The sequence below is a fragment of the Schistocerca serialis genome, chromosome 7 (assembly GCF_023864345.2).
Source record: "Schistocerca serialis cubense isolate TAMUIC-IGC-003099 chromosome 7, iqSchSeri2.2, whole genome shotgun sequence".
Taxonomy (NCBI): Eukaryota; Metazoa; Arthropoda; class Insecta; order Orthoptera; family Acrididae; genus Schistocerca; species Schistocerca serialis.
In genome coordinates this window covers 101,311,374-101,337,715 of record NC_064644.1, presented here as the reverse complement: position 1 = coordinate 101,337,715, position 26,342 = coordinate 101,311,374, and the positions used below count along the sequence as shown (strand labels likewise).

At 39.6% G+C, this 26,342-nt stretch overlaps 1 protein-coding gene across 2 annotated transcripts in view; it reads left to right on the top strand.

The window, feature by feature from the left end:
* Window positions 1-26,342, top strand: part of LOC126412072 (ubiquitin-protein ligase E3A) — a 146,531-nt gene that overhangs the window by 96,138 nt on the left and 24,051 nt on the right. For both annotated transcript variants that reach the window (XM_050081470.1, XM_050081471.1), the window contains exons 9-11: window positions 2,640-2,807; window positions 22,806-22,961; window positions 23,050-23,267. In XM_050081470.1, the coding sequence (XP_049937427.1) occupies window positions 2,640-2,807; window positions 22,806-22,961; window positions 23,050-23,267 (542 nt within the window). The remainder of the gene's footprint in view (window positions 1-2,639; window positions 2,808-22,805; window positions 22,962-23,049; window positions 23,268-26,342) is intronic.

Below are 26,342 nucleotides of genomic sequence, written 5' to 3'. Positions count from 1 at the left end.
AGATACACATTCGGTGAATGTAGTATTGGAGAGCGTGCTGTCCGTCTGTGGAATGGGGAAGACGTGTGATCGATCAGAGTTTGGCATAGGAAGATTGTGATGGCCCGGAGGCCTGGCATGAGCATTTCACAACCTGCACAATTTCTCAGGTGTTCGAGGAGTGCTGTGGTGAGTGTTTTCAACATGTGGCAAAACTGAGGTCGTAGGACATCGTACGCCGGATAGATTGGTAAAAACGGGATAGGCAGCGAACTGTCGCAGAACTACCATCAGACTTTCATGCAGGGCAGAGTACAAGTGTGTGTGAACACACATACAATGCACCGAAGACTTCTAACGGTGGGCCTCCACCAATGACCCATGCATGTGCCAATGTTAACACAACAATATCGGTAACTACGACTGAAATGGGCATGTGACCTTCAGCACTGGACATTAACTCAGTGGCAGAGCATTGCATGGTCTGATGAATCGCGATACCTTCATCATGCCAATAAGAGGATGAAAATCTACCATCTTCCAGGGAAATGGGTCCTTGACACCTGTACTGCAGGACGGAGACAAGCTGGTGACAGCTCCATTATGCGCTGGAGAACATTCATGAAGGCATACACGGGTCCAGTGGGGCTCGTGTGAGGCACAACGCCAGCAAGGTGTATCGTACACTGGTTGCAGACCATGTACACCCCTTCGTGACAATCATGTTTCCCAATGGCTGTGGCATTTTTCAGAAAGATAATGCACCATGTCACATTGCCAGGAGCATAGTGGAGTGGTTCAAGGAACACAGTGGTGAGTTCCAGTTGTTTTTCTCGCCACCAACTCGCCAGACGTGAACCCGATAGAACACATCTGGGATGTGATTGAACGTGGCATCAGAACTAATCACCTCTCTCCCCAGAATTTACGGGAATTAGGTGACTGGGGTGCAGATGTGGTGCCAACTCCCTCCAGCATCCTACCAAGGGCTCATCAATTTGGTGCCACAATGCATCCCTACTGTTATCTGTGCCAAAGGTGGACACACCAACTATTAGACAGGTGATCATAATGAAATTTCCTGGCAGATTAAAACTGTGTGCCAGACCGAGACTCGAACTCGGGATCTTTGCCTTTTGCGGGCAAGTGCTCTACCAGTGGAGCTAACCAAGCATGACTCACGACCTATCCTTCCGTTTGTAGGAGAGCTTCTGTGAAGTTTGGAAGGTAGGAGATGTGGTACTGCCAGAATTGAAGCTGTGAGGACAGGTCATGAGTTGTGCTTGGGTAGCTCAGTTGGTAGAGCACTTGCCCGCGAAAGGCAAAGGTCCCGAGTTCGAGTCTTGGTCTGGCACACAGTTTTAGTGTGCGAGGAAGTTTCATACTAGCGCACACGCTGCTGGAGAGTGAAAATTTTATTCAGGTGATCGTAATGTTCTGCCTGATCAGTGTACGTTACACATTACGTGTCTGAAGCTTAGAGTGTGAGTAACACTGTACAATAATTATCTTGTTAGCCAACAGTCATTCTAGATTAAATAATTTCAGTGAACAACTTGTTTACATGCAGAACATAGTAGGTGCTAAATTCTGGTTTAATTGTACATAATTGATGAGTAGTTCTGAGTTATCTTTAAGACAGTGATTGTTGTTTTTGTTGTTGGGTCTTGAGTCTGAAGAGTGGTTTGATGCAGCTGTCCATGCTAGTTTATCCTGTGCAAGCCTTTTCATCTCTGCGTAATTTCTGCAACCTAAGACCATTTCAACCTGCTTACTTTATTTAAGGTTTCATCTCTACCCCCGACACTTGCTTCCGTTACCAGACTGATGATTTCTCGATGCCTCAGAATGTGTTTTATCAACAGATCCCTGTGTTTAGTCAAGTGAGCCATAAATTTATCTCGTCTCTTCATTTCATTTGAGTACCTCCTCATTATTCAGTCTACCCATCTAATCTTCAGCATTCTTTTGTTGCACCACATTTAAAAAGCTTCTATTTTCTTCTTGTTGGAACTGTTTGGTCAAGTCCACTCCTGGACTTCTGTACAAGCTTCCACTCCAGAACAAAAACATGCTCATAAAATAATTTCTAACACTTAAATTTATATTAAATACTAACAAATTCCTCTTTCCAGAAAAAAATTCTTGCCTTTACTAATTTGAATTTTATACTCTCTCTACTTTGGCCATTGTCAGTTATTTTGGTGCCCAAATTCCAAAGCTCAAACTATTATCTCTCATTTTGATTAGGAAATGCAATACTGGTACCAAACCATTTAATAACTCTCGCAACACAGGTTACTTCTGTCTAGGTGTCTTACTGTATACCATTAAAAGATATGTTAATGTTTGTTGCTGTACTGTCATGAATTACTCACATCTAAATTTGGACACTTAAAACAGCATGCCAACTTAATCATAAAAGACACCATTTCACTTGCAGTGAAGCCAACTAGGGCTATACCTGTTACATGGAGGCAAAAGCAGTCAGCCTTTCTCACTTGATGCAGCTAATAATTTGTTTAGTCACATTTCATTGTAGAAAGTTAGAAAACCTGACAGCGTTTTGAAACACTCTTGTAGCTGTGAATGTAATTTCTAAATTCATGGAACTGCATTTCTGCAATATTTTTTAATTTTTTTGTCTTTTTACTATTCAGGCACTGTACAAAGGCCTGACAGAACTACTAGAGTATGAAGGTGAAGATATGGAAGAGACATTTTTGCAAACTTTTCGAATTTGCTATCAAGATGTATTCGGTGCAACTTTGTACCATGAACTCAAGGAAGGTGGTGATGAAATATATGTATCACAGGATAATAAAAAGGTGAGTGGAAATAATTTGATATAGTGACTCAATTTGCTTAACTGACTTCAGACAACAACATTCAGAAGGAATTAAAGTGAAGGTTTTGGCAGAATGGTCTGGTTTTTTTTTTTCTTTTCTTTTTATTATAATAGAACTGACATAATTACCATTTGCAGACATTCATATCCTTTCTTCTGACTGCTGTGGAAGACGTGTATTGGAGAGCCATGTCTGAAGAAGCTATTGATTTTAACTGAACAGCACATACAGAGATCATAATGTATGCTGAAGCCTCATTATGCTTTATTCAGCAACTGTCATAGCTGCCATAACACTGCCTTTCGAAGTTCCATACTGCCTGCTGTCACTGATAAAAATTTGTTGATAACATTGTTGCCATCTATGAAAATAAGAAAGAATTATCGGACCTCTTGAATCAGATCTGCCATATAGTTAGAACATAATAGATTGGGGTAAATCAAAACTGGACTAAAATACTTAGGAGCAACAGAAATGACAGTAGCAACAAAATCTACATCATTTTCCAAAATTTTTGAGAAGGTGATGTATTCCATAATGGAATCTCACTGTAGCAACAATATTATCCTCAGCAAATCCCAGTTTGGGTTTCAGAAGAGTTGCTCTACTGAGAATGACATTTATATGTTCACACACGAGATTTTACAATCATTAAATAATAAAATAGCAGTAGTTGGTATTTTCTGCAACCTATTTAAAGCTTTTGAGTGAGTGAATTAAGATATTCTCCTAGATAAATTGAAGTTTTATGGGATTGATGGTGCAGCCAACCAGTGGATAATGTCGTACCTAACCAAAACAACACAGTTCTACATAGCAATTCAACCATTTTAGGCCAGGGACATAATTCTGACAGGAGAAATCGTGTATGAGTTTCCACAAGGCTCAGTCTTATGTCCACATTTCTCATACATGTGAACGAGCTTCCATCCAATGTACAACATGCTGAATTGACTCTTGTTACAGGTGACACTAGTATTGTGTACTGCATCAGACATTGCGGTTCCGGCTTCCTCCCTCTGTTACCCATGTTCTATTCCATAGCTCTCCAAAGACAAAAATGCTGTAAAATCTCACATTACAATAATATTTCATTTACACTAAACCAGACAATCAGTTATTAATGGAATAACAACTGGAATTTGAGAGGAATACATGACACATTAGTTGTCTGAAGCTCAGAGCGTAAGTCTGTATGATAATTATCTTGTTAACGAGCAGTAATTTTAAATTAAATAATTTTGTTGGGTAGCTGGTTATATGCATGTAGCAGGTGCTAAATTCTGGCTTAATTGTACATAATTAATGACTAGTAGTGAGTTAACTTAGGAGGCGATAGTTGTTTTTGTCGTTGTCGTCATGAATCCGAAGGCTGGTTTGATGCAGTTCTCCATATTAGTTTATCGTATACAAGCCTCTTCATCTCTGCACAATCACTGCAACCTAAGACCATTTCAAACTGCATACTTCACTTAAGGTTTTATTTCTTTATCCCTGACACTTGCTTCCATTACCAAACTGACAAATTCCTTGATGCCTCAGGATGTGTCCCTTCGTTTAGTCAAGCTGTGCCATATTTTTCTCCTCAGTTCAGTAGAGTGTCACCTCATTATTCAGTCAACCCATCTAATCTTCAGCAGTCTTCTGTTGCACCACATTTAAAAAGCTTCTATTCTCTTCTTGCTGTAGTTGTTTGTAGTCCAGTCCACTCCTTCACTTTTGCACAAGGCTACACTCCAGACAAATATCTTCGGAAAAGAATTGTGTATGGTCATGGTTCTGATTTGTAGAATAAATTTTATTGTATCTCCATCTAATGGTTGCAAGTTTCACAAACAGTAATATAATTTATAGCTATTGTTGTTATAAAAATGCATTACTCGTTCTTTGATGCTATTGATGATAGCAGAGAAAGAATCTGCCAAAAAATGACAGAATGACTGATGCAGAAACTGAACAAACCAGGCAGCACATTATATCTGTATAATCATCTGAAGGACGCTGTTAGGAGAAAAACCTCAACAAAAAGGTACCTTCTATCTCACTGTGCACTATCAGAAAAGAACGAAGGGTACACCCACTTGAGGCAAGTTGGAACAGTCCAAGTTTAACTTTGTACCAAAGCTGTTGTACCAGATGACCATTCATATCAAGAAACCAAAAAAGTATACATGTCACACATGTGACAAATTTATATACTGATTTCACATGCTTCAGAACAACAGAAGCTGGAACTTCAGAACAAATTAACTGTTCACTAGGCATTGGCTGGCATGGCATAAAAGGTGAACTCTATGGATAAATATAATGCACTAACTGAGAGTAGTCACCTAATCGCCAATGTTGATGTACAGCAGTGTCTGCTGCACCTCTGCTTGAAAGTGGTGTGGCTTGCTACAATCATCTTCTGTGGACTTTTTACACTCCTGGAAATGGAAAAAAGAACACATTGACACCGGTGTGTCAGACCCACCATACTTGCTCCGGACACTGCTAGAGGGCTGTACAAGCAATGATCACACGCACGGCACAGCGGACACACCAGGAACCGCGGTGTTGGCCGTCGAATGGCGCTAGCTGCACAACATTTGTGCACCGCCGCCGTCAGTGTCAGCCAGTTTGCCGTGGCATACGGAGCTCCATCGCAGTCTTTAACACTGGTAGCATGCCGCGACAGCGTGGACGGGAACCGTATGTGCAGTTGACAGACTTTGAGCGAGGGCGTATAGTGGGCATGCGGGAGGCCGGGTGGACGTACCGCCGAATTGCTCAACACGTGGGGCGTGAGGTCTCCACAGTACATCGATGTTGTCGCCAGTGGTCGGCGGAAGGTGCACGTGCCCGTCGACCTGGGACCGGACCGCAGCGACGCACGGATGCACGCCAAGACCGTAGGATCCTACGCAGTGCCGTAGGGGACCGCACCGTGACTTCCCAGCAAATTGGGGACACTGTTGCTCCTGGGGTATCGGCGAGGACCATTCGCAACCGTCTCCATGAAGCTGGGCTACGGTCCCGCACACCGTTAGGCCGTCTTCCGCTCACGCCCCAACATCGTGCAGCCCGCCTCCAGTGGTGTCGCGACAGGCGTGAATGGAGGGACGAATGGAGACGTGTCGTCTTCAGCGATGAGAGTCGCTTCTGCCTTGGTGCCAATGATGGTCGTATGCGTGTTTGGTGCCGTGCAGGTGAGCGCCACAATCAGGACTGCATACGACCGAGGCACACAGGGCCAACACCCGGCATCATGGTGTGGGGAGCGATCTCCTACACTGGCCGTACACCACTGGTGATCGTCAAGGGGACACTGAATAGTGCACGGTACATCCAAACCGTCATCGAACCCATCGTTCTACCATTCCTAGACCGGCAAGGGAACTTGCTGTTCCAACAGGACAATGCACGTCCGCATGTATCCCGTGCCACCCAACGTGCTCTAGAAGGTGTAAGTCAACTACCCTGGCCAGCAAGATCTCCGGATCTGTCCCCCATTGAGCATGTTTGGGACTGGATGAAGCGTCGTCTCACGCGGTCTGCACGTCCAGCACGAACACTGGTCCAACTGAGGCGCCAGGTGGAAATGGCATGGCAAGCCGTTCCACAGGACTACATCCAGCATCTCTACGATCGTCTCCATGGGAGAATAGCAGCCTGCATTGCTGCGAAAGGTGGATATACACTGTACTAGTGCCGACATTGTGCATGCTCTGTTGCCTGTGTCTATGTGCCTGTGGTTCTGTCAGTGTGATCATGTGATGTATCTGACCCCAGGAATGTGTCAATAAAGTTTCCCCTTCCTGGGACAATGAATTCATGTTGTTCTTATTTCAATTTCCAGGAGTGTATTTGACCGTCCATGATCTCAAGGGAGGTTAAGTATACTACTACTTGTGGAATGACCAGGCTGAAAGAAGTCCTTGAAGCAGTAAACTTTGTAAGTGTTGGATACCTTTCAAAGAATGATGCAATGAAGCCTTCCTTGAGTTATCGGGTCCTGTCGCCATCATCTAGTGTGATGAAGCAAATTGGGATAATTTTAATTCCCCTCTCGTTTTGCCATCTGCCTCCATAAATTCGTTTTGTTACTTTTAACTAATTATCATTAACATACGTGAATATAATCTGCATTTCCATAAAAGAGAAAGATTGACCCTCAGTCTTAAAGTAAATAACACCAGATCTAAATTTGTGCTTAGTTTTATGTATGTATTTGATTTCTAATTTGTTTTGATTGTTCCTAGTTAGTATCTTTCATTATAGGGCAAAGTCAGTAATTGTTTCATAACTTAAAATTCTAATGTTGACATATAAACAAGTATAAATTCTGTAATAATTGTAAACATTTGGAAGACGAAGTACTAGTAATCTTAAAGTATTTATTTAGCTCTATTCAAAAACATGCTAGCAAAACCAGCCCTTCATTAATTCCAAAGCACTTAACAGTTTTGTCAAAAGTATTGTTTGCATAACTAAATTTGTTAATTTCATGATTTAAACAAATAATTCAGCCTAAACCTCATAGTAGAAGAAACTGTTAAAAAGATGCAATTTTTCAATGCAGTCAGTTAGTTGAGTGAGTTAAGTTTTAATTGTAATTTCTGTAATTTTAACTTCAAACAATGTGTAGTTTCAGTACCAATTATTGTGATATATATAAGGACCCGATTTTTGGTCACGACAATCAGTCTGCGGCCGAGTTTCTGACGAGTAACCTGTGCTGGTTAGAACAACAACAATGCTTCAAATTAACTGTGGAATAAGTGTTAAACAATTAGGCCGTGTGTAAAAACAGTGACAGTGTCTGCTCCATACGTAACTGATTATTCTTCAAGAACTGTGGACTTTGTGGCTAGGTTTTACTGCTTGTAGATGTTCAACAAGAAACTACTGTAGCAGCATGTGGAGTTTCGCCTGCAAACAATTAATGAGGCTCATGGAAAGTTTAAACAATAGTGCACTGGCCATATAACTGTGTATTACTAGGGGGTTGTGCGAAGTGAAAATTTAAAGTACTGTAAAACATAACTGTGCATCTATCGGCTACATCATTTAAAGTAGTCAGGGTCTGAATCCACAACCCATTTTTCAGTCAGTGTAGCAACGCAGTACAAAGACACCGAGGACAATCAACAAACATCAAACAAACGAAGAATTAAAAGCAAGAGGAACCGCCACACAGACACAAGGCAAACAAATCTTATCGCTCTGCTGCCCCATAGTAGGGTATTTGACTGTTTTGTGGAAATTGTCTTGAATGATTAATTATGTCATTTTACACTCCTAAAATGCTTTTTTTCCTCTTGAATTTCAGTATTCTTTTACAAAATTGGAAATGAAATTCAAATAACTTGAAAGCCGACTAAAATGCTCCATTCAAGGCATGTGATGCCTATGGCGCCGCAGGCTAGCTCACTGCTTCTGCTGTCAATGGTAATTCACAGTGATGTCTTGTTTTGAAATTTACATTTCAGAAGATAGTTACAAATGTGTAGTAGTACCATACTGTACAAACACATCTATAAAAATCTCTGAAAGTTTCTTTGGGTGTTCCAGAGAATGAGATGTGTAAAATGTGATTGCACTGTACCAGCAAATTGCCAGCACATCAGTGCAGAAGTTCACTAACTTAGTTAAAAATTTGTTGCACTGTGAAGCTGACATTAATTTACCTCAGAGATATGCTTTCCCAATGTTAAAAAGGAAGAATAGCGTCACTCAATGACATAAAACTGATACTGAAAATTGTCATTCTACCCAACTTTACATAAATTATTTGATAGCTCAGTTGTTAGTGGTAGACTGCTGAATTTTATATGAGAGAGTCCATAGATCGCTGGTTTGAATCCAACCTAAAATAATATTTATAATAATATTTATAAAATGAAATCACAATTACAAAACTTCACTACACTGATCAGAAACAGAATATTTTTGTATTTTCCTTGCTGTTTACATGCACTTACATTTGTAGTTACTGTTTGCACATGTCATGTTCAAAGAGACATATTCTAGTTAATGTGACCACATGCTTTTTACTTTATTAGAAACTATATTGTTGTTTTAGAAAAAGTCTGTGTACTGTCCACCTAGGATCCTTATTGTTTAAACTTTTGGAGTTTCATCATCTTACATAAAGAAGAAGTAAATTTGCTTCAGACACTGGTGTTAGGTTACACACACAAATATCTCAGACATTTGTTACCTGTATGCTGTACATGCTGTCTCTCCATACGGAAAACCTCATTGTCATGCATCTCGTTGTACTGTGGACATATGGTGATGTCTTCACTACTAGCAGTGTCGACACTAATTATAATATACTGACCCATTTCCTCAGTTTTCAGCGAGATTAATGATGTTGCAGGGGGCGATGAAAAGAATGTCGGTCATTGCACATATCGCCGCTGTAAATGGATGGAGCATAAAAGCATCAACTTTTGCAAGATTTCCACTATCAGCATTCACAAAATTATTTTCTATTGTTATTTGTTTAGCTAAATAGCTAAATTGTGGGCAGAAAAAGTACGTAATAGGTTCATAACTTCAGCTAACACTCCTATCACACACATATAGCTTCATCTTGCTCCAAGCCTGTGATGTCACCAGAGCAACAGCCAGTAACAGTGTGTTTTTGATCACATGACCAAATCTTGATAATTAATGATTTTTTAGCTTCAGTTATATAAAAACAACAAATATTTTGTGAGAATATTGACTGTAAATTCTATTTGAATGTATAATCAATCATAACGACCATTGAAACCGTATTCTTACACACAAAGAAACCTATTGTCGTGTATTCAAGTCATACAACTGTAACAAAGTGTCAACAGACAGTGTGTATAGCGCTTTGCCAGAGGCCCCATCAGACAACTCTAAAGATGATCATCAGGGCAAGTGTGTACCAGAATGAAAATTCCGGTGAGTGGCGGAATGCCAATTGGAGGTGTGGCAGGCATGATCATAGGGAGATACTACCATATCATGGCAGTTATGATTTCAGCTTCAGATTATATTCGCATGATTCTGTACATAGTGTCTCTTAACATTGTTTTATAATTCTTATAAAATGACTTTAATATCCAAAAGTATTCTGTTATACTAAACCATTAACTATCTTCTTATATCTTACATAGCACCTAGATTCGCCCTTGCTATGTGAAGAACTTTGAACTCGTGTGGGCTGAGTTTGGTGGAAGCAATGATGAGGGGAACCCCACACTATCAAACCTCAGTTGCACAACTCAGCTGTGCTTTGCCTATGAAAGGAGCGATTGAGCTTTGTTGAGGTCATCAGTGTTGTGTTGATGGTGTACAAGTCTTCTACATCTATATCTGTACTCCGCAAACCAACATGAAATTCTTGGCAGGGGTACTTTCCATTGTGCCAAGTGCATGTAAAAATGATTCTTCAATTGCCTCTGGCCTGTTGTAATTAGGCTAATCTTGTCTTTGAGGTCACAACAGGAGTGATGTGTAGGGTGTTGTAATATAATCCTAGATTCATCATTTAGTACTGGTCCTTGAAATTTTATAAGTGGGCTTGTAAGGGATGCATCTGCTAGTCAGGTTTTTCAACATCTGTCATGCTCTCTTACACAGATCTAACAGATTGACTATTCATGCTGTCCTCCTTTGTGTTCATTCAGTTGCACTTTCAGTGATATTTGATATGGTTCACACAGATTTTAGCAATATTATAGGTTCAGTCTTGGAAGTGTGCTAACCAGTGATCACTGGGTTGCACTCAGTCTCTCATCGGTGGAATTTTGCTGTAAACTGGTTTTATGATAAATTCTCAATTATTAGACACAACACAGCATTAAAGCACTTTTTAACTGTTTTGCATATTAAATAACACTCGAAATAACACAACCACCAGTCTCATGTACTGACCAGAGGTAGACACATGCAGTAATCTCCAAAACAGACAGAATGGGTAACAGTTCTCAGTGCACTTTCACATATGAATCCTCATAGTTGAACATTCCAAAATTAACAGATTACACAACCAGTAGGCTTAGTAAGTTTCATCATAACTGATGTCAATGCACTGACATGTATGTAATGAAGATGCACTGAGATTTAACCAAAGAGATTCATAAAGATAAGGCACACAAAATAACCTAATGTTTACACGGAGATGTTAATCACAGTAACACAGAAGTATTAGTGTGGTCATAGCGGAATGCAGGTGGATTTTGGAAGATATATATTTGTTTATAAGACTGCTAGATTGAAATTAAGAGTAACTGTGCCATGTGTTCAGTCAATAATTTGATTTACATAATGAGTAATTAGTAAATTACAAAAAGTTACAGAACTATTTTTTACACCTACACTGTGGATTCCCTGTTGATGAGAACATTTGTCATATTTGAAATTATGATAAATTATACAGAGTTTTGATTAGTGGCTTAATTGATTAATAGTGATTGTCATTCAGTCTAGAAAATTTAAGGAAACTAAATTATAGCATCAGACTTGACAATTAAATGTGTAATGTCTCAGTGTGGCTTGCTGGCTCAGTGCTATACTGCCAGACAAAAAAATGAAAGATGTCCGATTCATTCTCTGATCACTCCTAGGACTTTTATTTGTCACTTATCCTTTTTTCCACCACTGACAGTTTTTGTTGATTTGTAAAATGCGAAATTATGTTCCAAGTCCTCCCTACCAAGCAATCCTCAAACCAATGAGAATTTCAAAGTAGACACCCCCCCCACCCCCCCCCCCCTCTCCTAGGTCAGATCTATCTGTTATTATTAGATCCAGTATATTTCCATCATCAGTGCACTTCTGAAGAGTCTGTTGTAGGTATTTTTCAAATAAAGCATTTCGTATTGTCATGCCTGAAAATTACAAAAGTTTAATTACCCCACTTGGTAGTTTGACAGTAAAAGTTGCTTCAGCTGAATACATGATTGGGAAACTTATGTACTAGTGAGCTGAGGTATTCTCAGAAAGTTTGTGGGTACATTTGGGGGAGGGTGGGAGTCTTTGATAGAAGGCTCCAGTTATAAATTTATGGCCACTTTTTATACGGAGTCTTGCTCAAACATTCTCGAATACACAGTCTTCAGTGCAGCTTCAATTTCTATCTTTGTATATATGTGTTTCTTGTCTATTGTAAATACACCACTTCCATTCTACATTACCCCAATCTTTCAATGTACACTTAGATTTGTCAAAAATCTCACTGCTGCCAATTTCCGGTTTTACCCAGCTCTCTGTGCCTGGTATTATGAGAGTTAAACTTCTTGAGCTGTCGATTAGTATTATTTTAACTGTCTGACCTAATGGGGGTGGGTAGGAGGGGGGGGGGGGGGGGCGAGATGTCATTTCTTTGGGTCTTACACTAATATTTTTGGGTGTCCTATAGCTGTCTTCATGTAGACTCGCTGGGGAATTACCTAATCTTACTGTCAGTTATCTTGATAGAATCCTATGATGCAAGTCTAGGAAGTGAAATCCTAGCTTGTCACACAACCTTCAAAGTACCTTGTTTAATTCTTATTCGCAAATCACCACATAGTGGAGATCTTGAGTCGGAGATAGGTACAACAAAAAGACTGTCACAAATAAATAAGCTTTCAACCAACAAGACCTTTGTCGAAAATATACACACACACACACACACACACACACACACACACACACACACACACACACACACACACACACACAAAAAACTGCAGTCTGTGGCAGTTGTAGCCACACACGTGTGTGTGTGTGTGTGTGTGTGTGTGTGTGTGTGTGTGTGTGTGTGTGTGTATTTTCGACAAAGGCCTTGGTGGCTGAAAGCTTATTTATTTGTAACAGTCTTTCAGTTGTACCTATCTGCTACTCATCATCTCCGCTATATATTGTTACATTCTGTCCTGGATTTTCCATTGTTTGAATTTTGGACTGAAGTGTGCAACATACTTATCAACTGCTAATGTTCTCACACATGAGCAGCGAACTATAGAAATCTGTTACCAAGTTCCGCACCCCGTCCACAGATCACATGTGTGGGCAAATCGCAGTCCCTGATCACTTATAATTCCCAAGCAATCTGAAAGTTTTAACGTCTAAACATAATATGGACATATTTATTCAGGTATCTAAGGCATACATATTCCAAAACTATACATTTCATATAACTGTCCCTCATGCAATGCTCAACAAGTGATAAGGAAAACAGCATTGCTGCTATTAACATAATTTCTGTACACCCATAAAGATCACAAAGCCACTGTATAGATACTTAAACTAAAAGAGTGGAAAGATCTACACAGTACACATTGTGACAATGAAAAATGTAATGGTGCAATAGTACCTGTTGTTATAAAGCATAGCAACACATTTCAGTTTACTTTTACTAGACCAGTGAAAGGTATGCGTGTGAAAAAGTGACTATAATTAGTTGTAGTGTAAAGAGCATCTACTGTGCCCAGGACGTTGAAATTTATGTGAAGATATGAGAAAGAAAAATGTGGACACAGTGCAGAAAGAGATGATGGATTTATAATTGGACTGGCCAGTGGGGTGCCACTTGCACTTCGCAGTCATGCTGTGTGGGGTGCTGTGGGCTCAAGAAGAAAGGGTCCCAACGACAATGCTCGAGCACCAAAGAATAGTGAATGTGTTTCTATTGACTCTGTGCCATTCTGTATGGTGTTAAGTACGAACTTATGCATTTGGTCAGGCATTGAAACAGCATGCATGAACATGTTGTCTGGAAAGCTTCCTTAATTATCAGTTGTTGTGAGTTGACGACTTATTTGAATATAGAATAATTACAGAAACAGTGTTTTATGATTTCGTAGTGAGTTGCTTAAATGTAGAAGATCTCTTATAGCCTCTCCACTCTGCAGTCAGAAAGAAAGTCAATGGTCAAATATGTGGTTCAGCATAGCAGGACCGCAACATCAAGAGAAAACAAGACGACGACTGGAAAAGGAGGTAACTGTTATTACTGGGAATAAGTAGAGATGTGGCATCTCGCAATATATCGATCACTTAAAATAAACCCACAACAAGAAAAACACCTCAACAGATGCTGTAATATAACTTAAAGTTCCCAAGAAAACATTCCAAGACAAATTTAATAAATTTTATATAAATGTTGAGATTTAAATTCCATAGCAGAACATCACGACGCACTGGTGCTGGAAATACTGACTGAAATTGCATAGTAAATCACTCGTGTTTGGCAGGATTGAACAAAGCAACTGTCCGCATTCAATATCATCTGGGATTGTCACTTGTGTGTGGGCCCCTTAATATTTTTAAAAAAATGTTGGAGTATGTAATGGTGTTCGGTGGTGTATTAAAAGTGGCAGAACTGAAAGAACTAGGATTCGCTAGCTTCAGATTCCTAAGAAAAGTAACTTTGTATTGATTTTCACTTGCATGAACAATTTTGAATTCAAATGTGAATCCCCAGTGGTGTTAGTCATGAGCTGCCACTGTATTGGGGATTGATGAATTAACAAAAACTGTTGCAGAGTATGTGATAAATTGAGTGCTTGTTTGCAACTAGTTAACGGTGATGCTAGATGCTAAATAAATAGAAGGAGAAAAAGAACCACTTCTTTTTCTGAATATTGTGATTCACAAAAAAGTTATAATGTTTATCGCAATTAACACGACTGAGATTTATGAATAAGCAGGTGCTTTTATTTTAATTTTACTTCAGTTTCATATTTATTAACAAATGAGCTTGATATATACTGAAGCGCCAAAGAAACTGATATAGGCATGTGTATTCAAGTACAGATAGATGTAAACAGGCAGAATACGGCACTGCAGTTGGCAATGCCTTCGTAAGACAACAAGTGTGTGGCAGGTTAGTGAGATTTAAGTGAGGTTGTACGTGGTGCTATATTCAGTGCACAACTGATGGGACACAGCACCTCCAAGGTAGCAATGTTGTTGGGGATTTTCCCATACGACCATTTCACTAGCACAGTGTGAATATCAGGAAACCGGTTAAACATCAAATCTCAGACATCGCTGTAGCCAGAAAAAGATCCTGCAAGAACGGGACCGACAACAACTGAAGAGAATCATTCAATATGACAGAAGTTCAATATTTCTGCAAATTGCTGCAGATTTCAATGCTGGGCCATCAACAAGTGTTAGTGTGTGAACCATTCCACGAAACATCATCAATATGGGCTTTTGGAGCTGAAAGCCCACTCATGTATCCTTGATGACTGCACGACACAAAGCTTTATGCCTCACCTGGGCCCATTGACACCGACATTGGACTGTTGATGACTTGAAACGTGTTGCCTGGTTGGACGAGTCTCGTTTCAAATTGTGTCGAGCGGATGGACACTTTTGGGTAGGGAGACCCCCTCGTGAATCCATAGACCATGCGTTCAGCAGTGGATTGTTCAAGCTGGTGGAGGCATGTGCAGTTGGGAGTGATACGGGACCCCTGATACATCTAGATATGACTGACACATGACACATATGTAAGCATCCTGTCTGATCACCTGCAACCATTCATGTCCATTGTACTTTCTGACGGACTTGGGCAATGCCAGCAGGACAATGTGACACCCCACCTGTCCAGAATTGCTAGAGAGTGGCTCTAGGAATACTCTTCTGAGTTTAAACACTTCTGCTGGCCACCAAACTCCACAGACATGAACGTTATTTAGCATATCTGGGATGCCTTTCAATGTGCTGTTCGGAAGAGATCTCCACCCACTCATACTGTTACGGATTTATGGACAGCCCTGCATGATTCATGGTGTCAGTTCCCTCCAGCACTACTTCAGACATTAGTAGAGTTCATGCCCCATTGTGATGCGGCACTTCTGCATGTTCGCGGGTGCCCTAAACGATATTAGGCAGGTGTACCAGTTTCTTTGGCTCTTCAGTGTAAATTGGATCTTAATTTTTAGTAAGATGAGACTTTTATTTTTAATTACTAATCACACGAACATGCAAGTATGTAGAATAAATGAAAATTTGGTACAAAAGAGTGAAACATTGAATAGAAAGTGGAATACATTTTTTTTATTCTGGAAGTTGAACTTTATTATTATTATTATTATTGGTGGTGGTGGTGGTGGTGGTGGTGGTGGTGGTGGTGCTGCTTCTGCTGCTAGTAGTAGTAGTAGTAGTAGTAGTAGTAGTAGTCAAATTGTTCTTAACTTCAGTTACCCAGGGTATTAATACGTTAAGTGATGTCGATAGTCCAATAGACGTTAAGTTAGTATTTTTCCAGATAATCTGTCGAGGTGTCCATTGAACTTCATTTGCCTCTTTCTGATGTCAATTTCAATGTTTGATACTGTTTCTGTTGTCTCGATGGTTTCAGTCCGTATCCATCTTGTGTGTATTGTAGTCCCAGGATTTTCCTAATAGTATTTCTCTCTACTTTCTTAACCCTCTAACCGGAACATCTTTTACTCGGCGGTAAGATGGAACATCGGTCTGCTAGACCGCTAGGACATTTAAAGTGTATTTTTCTCTATTTTTATGACTTTTCCGCACTTCTACGTTGCTTCTCTCTCTCTTTAAGGTGTAATTAAACATAATAATAGGTTTTTGAACCATAATATTTGTTAAAATACCAGTAAATTCAAGTTTATTACTAGGAAAAACTTTAATTTGCAGTGTTTTGTTGTTTACACATTACTCCTTTAGAAATACTTTTTTTTTTACATTATTATAGTTACAACACAAAGAAAATGAATACTAAAATGTAATGCAAAGAAAAAATTTAACTTTTATTTTTAATTGCACAAGTCTTGCACACTTTTCGTGAACACTCCAAGCACGTTGGTTCTTCGCAAGAAATACACTTGTAGGCAGTTTTCCTCTTTTTTTGATATGGACAAAATCGACAGGTTTTTCTTTTACCAAGTGTGTCCGTCGGACACTCATCAACTCGAACAACAAATTTATTCCGTTGGCTAACGATTTGCTTTTCTTTTGCTGCCTCTTCTTCTAAAGATGAAATAATACTTTGTAGCTCTTGAGGCAGATTGGAGATTGCCAGTCGGGATTTTACGAAATCGTAGACCAAATATAGAGAAACTCTTTTCAGGAAATCAAAACGTGATACGGTTTTCTTCTCTCCAAAAAGTCCATAAAGTATACTTGCGTTTGATCCAGCCATGGCCACCATGTGGTAAAAAATAGCCAACGGCCACCTTCTTGTTTTGCGATTAGTAGAATAAACACTGCACTTCATATCTAGCGTGTCTATTCCACTTTTTGTGGCGTTATAAAAAGATATGATTTCAGGTTTATCATTTGAAACGTCAGTGTAATTGGAATGATGCATTGACGAAAGAAGTAGGACTGCCTTATTCCTTTTTGGGACATAAGAAAGCAGAGTCATTTCTTTCGTAAAGCCATAAAGGCTGGACCCAATTTCACGATCGCTTCTTGCTTGAAATTCTGCTGGTATCTGGGGTCTGTTTCTTTTTAGTGTCCCAACTAATGTCAAATTGTGAGCTAGTAGCTCCTGGGCAAGTTCCACAGAACAAAACCAATTGTCGCAACTAATATTTCTGTTTGTGCCATACAGCCCTTTAGATAGGCGGATTACAGACTGCGTGGGAATGCTCTTTTTCTTTTCTGCTGTAGAAAGTGTGGCTCCATCACAGCCTTTGCCGGAGTAGATGTAGGCATTGTAAATATATGCATTGTGTGCATCTGCCAGACCCATGACCTTAATGCCATATTTAGCCGGTTTATTCGGCATATATATACGAAATTTAACCCTCCCTCTGAAAGGCACCAAAGTTTCATCAACTGTCAAATGCGCTCCAGGGCTATAAATTTGTTGGCAGTTCCAAATAAACTTATTAAATATGTCTGTAATGGCAGCAGCTGGGTCATATTTTTCCCTCTGTTCCCTCGTGCTCGAGTCATCGAATCTAAATGCCCTAAGCAATATTCCTAATCGCTTTTCTGTTATTATTGATCGAAAAATTGGCCTCCCCAAGACCGAAGTGGAAAACAGCGAGGTCATAGGCTCCCTCGCAGATTTGAATATGCTGCAAAGAACTGTGACTCCAATCACAGCGTTCACTTCCTGCACAGTAGTGTCTCTGTAAGCTACACTTTCTTTTAGTTCAATAACAGAACGAATTTTGGCCAACTTTTCATTAGTATGCTTTACAATCGTCTCAATCATGTCGTCAGTAAACAAAAGGCGCCACACTTCACCTGGGAGTGGGTTTTTCCCCACGGTAAGAGCAGGCCCTTGTATCTTTGATAGCCGTACCTTTATTATATTGGATGCTGCTGTTCGCGTCTTAGAGCGAACAGGAGTTGATGACCATGTGAAACACTTGTTTCTTCCGTAGTAAGAAACTGGAAGACGACTCTCATCTAGAGTGTCATCAGAACGCGTAGATGAGCTAGCAACATCAGCAGGCTTCTGTGGAGTGATTAGTCTGCTTCCACCAGAAGTTATGTCAGACTGTGGTTGCTCTCCAGTTTCTTCGCGAACTGCGGTATTTTCGACTTCAAATATTTCTCGAATAGTTTCATCATCGCGATCATCATCATTGGGAGAGTCATCGTCATTATCTGTTTCATTGCGAGGATCTTGGATAGTAAGGTCCTCATCTGGAATGCATGATTCATCTGAATCCACTTCCGAGTCTGATTCTTCAAGGTAATTTTGAGAGCGTGCAAGGGCTACAATTCTTTTCGACCGATTTGAAACATATTTCGGACCTTCCATTGTAAACCTGCAAGGAAAAAGGGAAAAATGAGTTTTAACGAAATTTAATGGGGATAATTCTATCGCTGTAATAAGTTTGCGCGGTAAATTGGAGAATGTGTGTGAAAAACGGAAAGAGGAAAAATTAAAACGTTAAATACGAGTTGTTACACTTTTTTCTCGTTCTTCTATGAACACAAAAGTATTAAGCATCGTGTGGTGGCAAAAATTTCAATCAAATAGATGAAATGTTGCTACACAGAAAACAGAAGAGTTCAAAGAGTGGAACATCGGTCATACAGACCGACAAATGCGTGATACTTTTAGGAACACCGGTCTGGGAGACCGGCAAAAATTTGACACTTTTAGGAACACCCGGTCTGTCAGACCGGGAGGGGAATGCATTTTTTCGGAACACGGTCTCACAGACCGACAATACGTAACAAAAATTCTACTTACTTGAAAACAATGCATGCGCCGACAATACGTTGTTGGCCAGCTGCGGTTCGGGACCCGACTGAAGATTACTGGGCTTCTCCCCACCCTCACGAACAATGCAGCGCCGTTAGCATTGTTAATGTCAACTATGGCGGTATCTCAGACCGATGTTCCGTTCAAAGGGTTAATTTCTTGTAAATATAGTTTTCTGTTCAATGAGAGTGTTTCTCTTGCATTAGTGGCTGTCAGTTTGATTACTGTGTTGTAGTGTCTGATTTTAGAGCCTTTCAACAGGCATTTTTTCTTATATGAATTTGAAACAAGGCCGATCACTTTCTCAATTTTCTGCAATCTGTAGTTTTTTTTTTTTTTTTTTTAAGTCCTGTTTGTTTAATAATTTCACTTAGATACTTAAATGTTTGATTCCAGTGATTTCACCATAATTTTTTTTAAGTTTCAGAAAATCTAACTTGGAACACATGAATTCACTCTTCTGAAAGGAGATTTGCAGGCTAATCTTCTCTGCACATTCTTTGAGGGTCTCGATTTATTTTACTGCTGTTTTTTCACTATCAGGTAGAATTGATAAGTCATCTGCAAATGCTAAATATGGAATGTTCAGTTTTCCTCGACCTCTTCCTAGTTAGATTGGCTTCCAAAAGTTTCGTTTTCTTAGTTCCATTCTTCCATTACTTTGTCTAAAACTGTGTTGAATAATAGTGGTGAGATCCCATCTCCTTGTCTTAAAACTGTTTTAGCTAAGAATGGTTCTCAAATTTCATATGTGACAAAAACCAAATCAAAAATTAAGATTAATGTTTATTCAATCAGTTTCAGAGTTTTGGCATCTAGTCCACATTCTTCTAGAATACTGTGTAGAGATTGTCTGTCTATATAATTATGTGCTTTCTTAAAATCAACAAATGTGCAAATTGTTGGTTTTGACTTGATTGCTTTAATTTTTAATACAGTTTTGAGATTAAAGCTCTGTTCTGGATACAATCTTTGGTCAAAAGCCCACATGGTCATCTGAAATTGTTTCTTCTTGTCCTTCTTGTGCCTTCTTTAGGAAAAACATGAGTAAAATTTTGTAAGTGGCTGGCAAAAGTGAAATGCCTCTGTAGTTGTTTACGTCTGCTCTCTCTCTCTCCCTTTTGTGCAAAACACACACACACACACACACACACACACACAAATGCAATTCACACACACGACTGCAGTCTCAGGCAACTGTAGCCACACTGCAAGCAGCAGCACCAGTGCATGATTGGAGTGGCATCTGGGTGGCGGTAAGGAGGCGGCTTGGGTGGGGAGGGGGATGGATAGTAGGGTAGGAGTGGCAGCGAGTAAAGTGCTGCACCTTTGGCGGAAGGCAGGGGTGAGGTGGGTGGGTGATTTTTTTTTTTTTTTTTTTTTTTTTTTTTTTTTTTTTTTTTTTTTTTTTTTGGGAGTGGGGGGGGGGGGGGTGGTAGCAGAAAAGGAGAGAAGCAAAAAGACTGGGTGTGATCACGAAATCAGGGCTGTGTAGTGCTAGTGCAGGGAAGGGGATGGATGGGCGAGGTCAATATTTAACGAAGTTGAGGCCAGGGGGGTTACGGGAACGAAGGATGTATTCACAGGGAGAGTTCTCACATTTCAGAAAAGCTGGTATAGGTGGATAGGATCCATATAGCACAGGTTGTGGAGCAGTCATTGAAATGAAGGATATCATGTTTGGCATGTTCAGCAACAGGGTGGTCTACTTGTTTCTTGGCCACAGTTTGTCGGTGTCCATTCGTGCAGACAGACAGCTTATTGGTTTTCATACTTACATAGAATGCAGTGCAGTGGTTGCAGCTTAGCTTGTATGTCACGACTAGTTTCACAGGTAGCTCTGCCTTTGATGGGATAGGTGATGTTTATGATCGGTCTGGAATAGGTGGTGGTGGGAGGATGTGTGGGACAGGTATTGCATCTAGGTCTATTACAGGGGTATGAGCCATGAGGTAAGGGGTTGGGAGCAGGGGTTGTGTGGAGGATTGACAAGTATATTGTGTATCTTTCGTGGGCAGCGGAATACCACTGTTAGGGAAGGAAAGGGTAGTGGGCAGGCCATTTCTTATTTCAGGGCATGACAAGAGGTCTCGAAACCCTGGCGGGGAATATAATTCAGTTGCTCCAGTCCTGGGTGGTACTGTGTTAACGCTGTGGCTGGACGTTGTGACTTTGGGAGGTGGTGGGAGAATAGAAAGATAAATCACGGGGAATTTGTTTTTGTACAACATTTGGAGGATAATTAGTCTTGGAAGGCTTCAGTGAGACCCTCCGTATATTTTAAGGGGAACCACTCATCACTGCAGATTTGATGACCACGGGAGAGCTTCAGGAGTTTATGTTCTGGCTTCTGTGTGGTGGTGGTGGTGGTGGTGGTGGTGGTGGGAGGTAGGTAGTTTTGGTGGGTGGGGTAGGTGTAGCAGGTCTGCGAGACATGGTTTGTCAGCTATGATGGGATGTGGGGGGAGGGGAGGGGGGTTGGAGGTTGTTGAAGTGTGATGAACAGCGGTACTCCAAGTCTGGAGTAGGAAGTGAGCTGGGTGGAGAACTTTTTTAGGTGGCATTGTGCATGTTGCTCCAGTTCCAGGACAAGAGTTTCAATGTGTGGTATGGGTTTCAGAAATCTGGGATTGCATAGCAGGAGAATTTTGCAGATAGAAAGACGTTACTGCAAGGAGGTTTGGGCTTGGTTGATATGGTTTTGCAGGACTATGTTGGCGAGGGCTAAGGATTGGCGGAACCTGAACAGGTGGATGTCATTGTGGAAGGACGGGTGGCAGCCAGAGACGGGTAATTTGATGGTAAGGCCATTTGGGGGGGGGATTCCATGAGCCAAGCGACAATGCAGGAACAGTATGTGGGACTGGTTTCCGGCTAGGGATAAGGAAACTTCTCTGTAATGATGCAGATGGAAGGAGCAAGAGTCCTTCGTGGTGGAAATAAATGCGAAAAATTACTTAAATAATGTAGAATTACATCCAAAAACCATGCAAAAATGCACCCAAATACATGTGAAAAATTACAAGGATGAAACGGATGCAAAAAGGGGGAAACAAGAAGAAATCTGAGGGAATCTACAATAGTGAAAGGCGAAAACTCATGACATCTTTCATTTCAATGACTGCCTGACAGTCTGTGCCATATTTCCCTGCAATACATCCTATGTTCCTGTAACCGCCCTGGCCTCAACCTTCGTTATTCATTGACCTGACCCATCCAGCCCCTTCTCTGTTCTCATTCCAGCACTAGACAGCCCTCATTCCACCATTGTACCCAGTCTTTCTACTTCTCTCCTTTTCTGCTGCCCCCCCCCCCCCCCCTGCACTCCACACCTCCCCACCTCTCTCCTGCCTTCTGTCTTAACCTGCAGCTCTTCACTCTCCACCATCCTCATCCTACTATTCCTCCCCGTCCCCCACCCATTCGTCACTCCCATCATGCACTGGTGCTGCTGCTCTGTGCTGCTATAGTTGCCTGGGATTGCAGTCATGTGTACGAATTGCGTTTGTGTGTGTGTGTGTGTGTGTGTGTGTGTGTGTGTGTGTGTGTGTGTGTGCGCGTGCGTGCGTGCGTGCGCGCGTGCGCATGTCATCTATTTTTGACGAAGGCCTTACTGGCCAAAAGCTTTATTTGTTGTGCCTATCTGTGACTCAGCATCTCCTCCATATGGTGAGTAGCAACTTTCCTTTTCATAATATTGCTACGTTCCATACTGGATTTTCCATTGTGTGACAATTTTCTTTATTTATTGTATATCTGAATAAAGTGTTTGACACTACTATAACTTCATAATGAGTGAATTTTATTTTTTCTTTCTGCAGGAATTTGTAGACCTGTATGCCGATTTCTTATTGAACACATCAGTTGAAAAACAGTTCAAAGCTTTTCGAAAAGGTTTCCACATGGTCACAGATGAGTCACCACTTCAGTTACTTTTCAGGCCTGAGGAAGTAGAGGAATTGGTGTGTGGTAGTAAGGTAGGCATCTCACTGATAAAACATTGTGCATTACCACGACATCTCAGAATTGTTATGTCATGAAATTGTATTTTGTGATCTGTTGCAGAATTTTAATTTCAATGAACTGGAAGAAGCTACAGAATATGATGGTGGATATACATCAGACACACCGATAATACGCGATTTCTGGGATATTGTTCATAATATGCCTTTGGACTATAAGAGGAAGTTACTACAGTTTGCTACAGGTAGTGATAGGGTGCCTGTTGGTGGTCTTAGCAAATTAAAATTAATTATTGCTAGAAATGGATCTGATTCAGACAGGTTAGTGACATATTTTTTTTAATGTATCAAAAACAGATATTTTGTATGTTTTTATTTTATTAGCTGATTGTAGTGTGGTTGGTACAGCATGTATTGAAACAAGCTCGTATTACAGGTTTTTAATAATATTTGCTTCTGCGAATATTATAATGAAAATTTAGCAGTATACCATTTTGTTTCTATCATGCAGTTGCAATGTGATGACTTCTGTCTGTCATCTCATTATTTGTTTAGGTAGCAGTATATTTGTCAACTTCACTACTAATTTCCCATGTCACAAAATAATTAAAACTAGAACTATCTTCTAGTATGTTACAATAGTGTTTCTTTGCTCCTGTTCCTTAATTACATCTCTCATTAAGCAAGTTATTACTTTATGTACAAATTACCATTGCTTTTGCTTATAGTTTCTACTATCTACCCTGTTGAAAGTGTTTGCTCTTTCTTCTTTGATTTGCTAGTACCTGGCTTATTGAGTGTTAAATGTGCTACCATTCTCCTAAGTAAAACTCCAATAACATTTATTTATTATACTCTTTTGGTGTCTACTTTTTCTGTTCAATACTCTGTAGTCCTGCCTGATTCAAGGAGGAGATTATGTTCCACTCGCCTAACCCCTCCCCGACTAACCCCTGTCCCTTCCAACCAACACATAAGTCATTTTGTTTCCATCCAGGAGTGTTGATTACTTGCATAGTTTAAGGTCATCTTTGATTTCCAACCAGGTATAGTCATTGATACAGCCCTATGAATTGCTGTACCCAGTTGAGCACACAATAAGAATTTAAATTTTGACAGGAAAATCTGTCATTCAGTTTTGGCCCACATTTGTAAAACTATAAAAGTTTTTTTCCAAATTAGGAGATTATAGTAAATGTATCTGTGAAGAAGTTCCAAAAATCAGTCTGATCCTTGATTGTTATATTGATATGATAATATCTCAGCATCTTGAAACATTTATCCAATTTCCGGCTTACTGTACATTAGATTATTCCATTCATCACCACCAAAGACTGTAATGATGTGTCCTACAGCCAACTCATTGACCATAGGAGTTTATAACAAGAAGCAACAATGACTCCTTTGTAAGTTTTTACAGAAAGAATTAATTGTTTTCATATACATCTCTTTATTGTTTCTCAAATTAATCACCATTAAAATTTATACACATTTGCAAGCATTGTAACCAATTCTGGAAGCAGTTTTCCACTCTGTTCTTGGAACCTGGAAAATGATAAGATGCTGGGAATTTTAATCTTAATTTTCTATGAAATATGGAGGTATATCCTAAGAAAAGAGAAAGTGTAGAAGCTATTAAAAATTAGACCGAGTAAAGGAAATGTGTTAGTTGAGAACTAAATACAATCCTTAGACGTAGTAACCTCAGAAACAAAATTAAAAAGGTTACGAACAAAACACTAACAGAAAACAAATGTATATATGTATAATGGGTAAGGAAGTTTTGGAAATAAGGAAGAGACAAATGATCAGCTGCGCTGCAGAAATGGATTACTGGAGACAGTGCTGCAGTCTCAAGAGTAGACAAGTCAGAAATGAAAAAATCAGAAAAATGGTGGAAATGGAAGGGAACATAATGGAAGCTAATATATTTTCAGGAGGCAACTCTCCAGTATTAAAGCCAGTTACAGTTTTAATGTGAATGAATACACTGACTAGCACAGTTCTTACAGATTGATGACATAATTTATATTATGATAACCTTTGTATTATTCATGGTTATATTTCACCTGACATGATTCTATGAATACTTTTATGAACTGGATGATGGTTAGATGACTGAAACTGGTTGTATAACTTAAGTATTTTACGGCAGCTTAAGGCAGTACATTTTTCAAATAAAGGAAGCTGTTGAGAGGAAGAGGTTGCTGTGTTATGGCCATATAAAACAAGTGAAATAATAGACGGCAAAAGAAAGAAATGAAGGTGGATCACAAAGAGGGGAAAAAAATAAGACTCAGATCAGTGGTTTGTCAGAGGAGCTCCAGGAGGGGATCTGAAGTAATCATAGACTAAGAGACTTCGGAGGTCGAGAAACCAGAAACGGCATTAACTGCAAGCAACTTGAGTGTAAAGAGGTCACTAGATGATAAATCAATTGAATAAAGGCAATGAGACATTAATTCAATGGTTTTTCTCTGTTAAATAATCGATTGTTTGACATGCTGTTGACAGCTTGCATTGTCATAATGAAGAATGGTGTGATTGTTTTGTTTCTTGTTACTGACTTCTGTGGTGACTTGTGGAAAATAGATAATTGTATACTATTCAGAATTAACTAGTTTTAGATCCTCTAAAACAATGATTCTTAATCTTTTCAGCGAGTGGAGCACTTTGGCATGCCATTTTTGTGACAGAACCCCTGGTTTGTTTCTTTAGTATGTTTTTAATCCGACATTGCGAAAATTTATTATTTGCAACAAAATTGGCAATAATTTGAAATAACATTTATTTACTTCAAAAAGTAATTCCAAAATTAATCTAAATCCTCTTAAATTTGAAATAACATGATCAGTTAGGATTTTTAAATTTTAATTAAATAAGTTGTATTGGTTCTTATTTTTGCAATTAGACTTACCATTGCACTTTATTGATGAAAGCTGAATTCTTGTAACAGGTTTGGCAGTGAGTCTGTTGAGATTTAGTTTTTTACAAGCATTCTACACTGCAGCAGAATTTCGGTAACAACATAAATTCAAATTTTTCTTCCAACAATGAACTAATGTCAGTTTCGTATTCTTCTGCAGATATGGTAGAAGATCGTGCATTCACAATGTATAGGCTTGTAACCCACTGCTCATTTTGCTGTATAATTTACTATTCATTTGGAAAATACTAATTATAAGTTTCATTCAGATCTTTCAGGTACTGAATAACTTCAATAAACAAATCTTCTGTTTTAAGCCTTTCCTCTTCTAAAATGTCTTTTATTGTCAGGAAGCAATCAAACCCATTGGAGTATATTCAAATGGTCCAGCTTATTTTTCTTGAAGGCAAAAGGGTTTTCTTGATTAGTAGATTCATTTACTTGCCTTGAAGAGTTAAATTGAGCCCTTG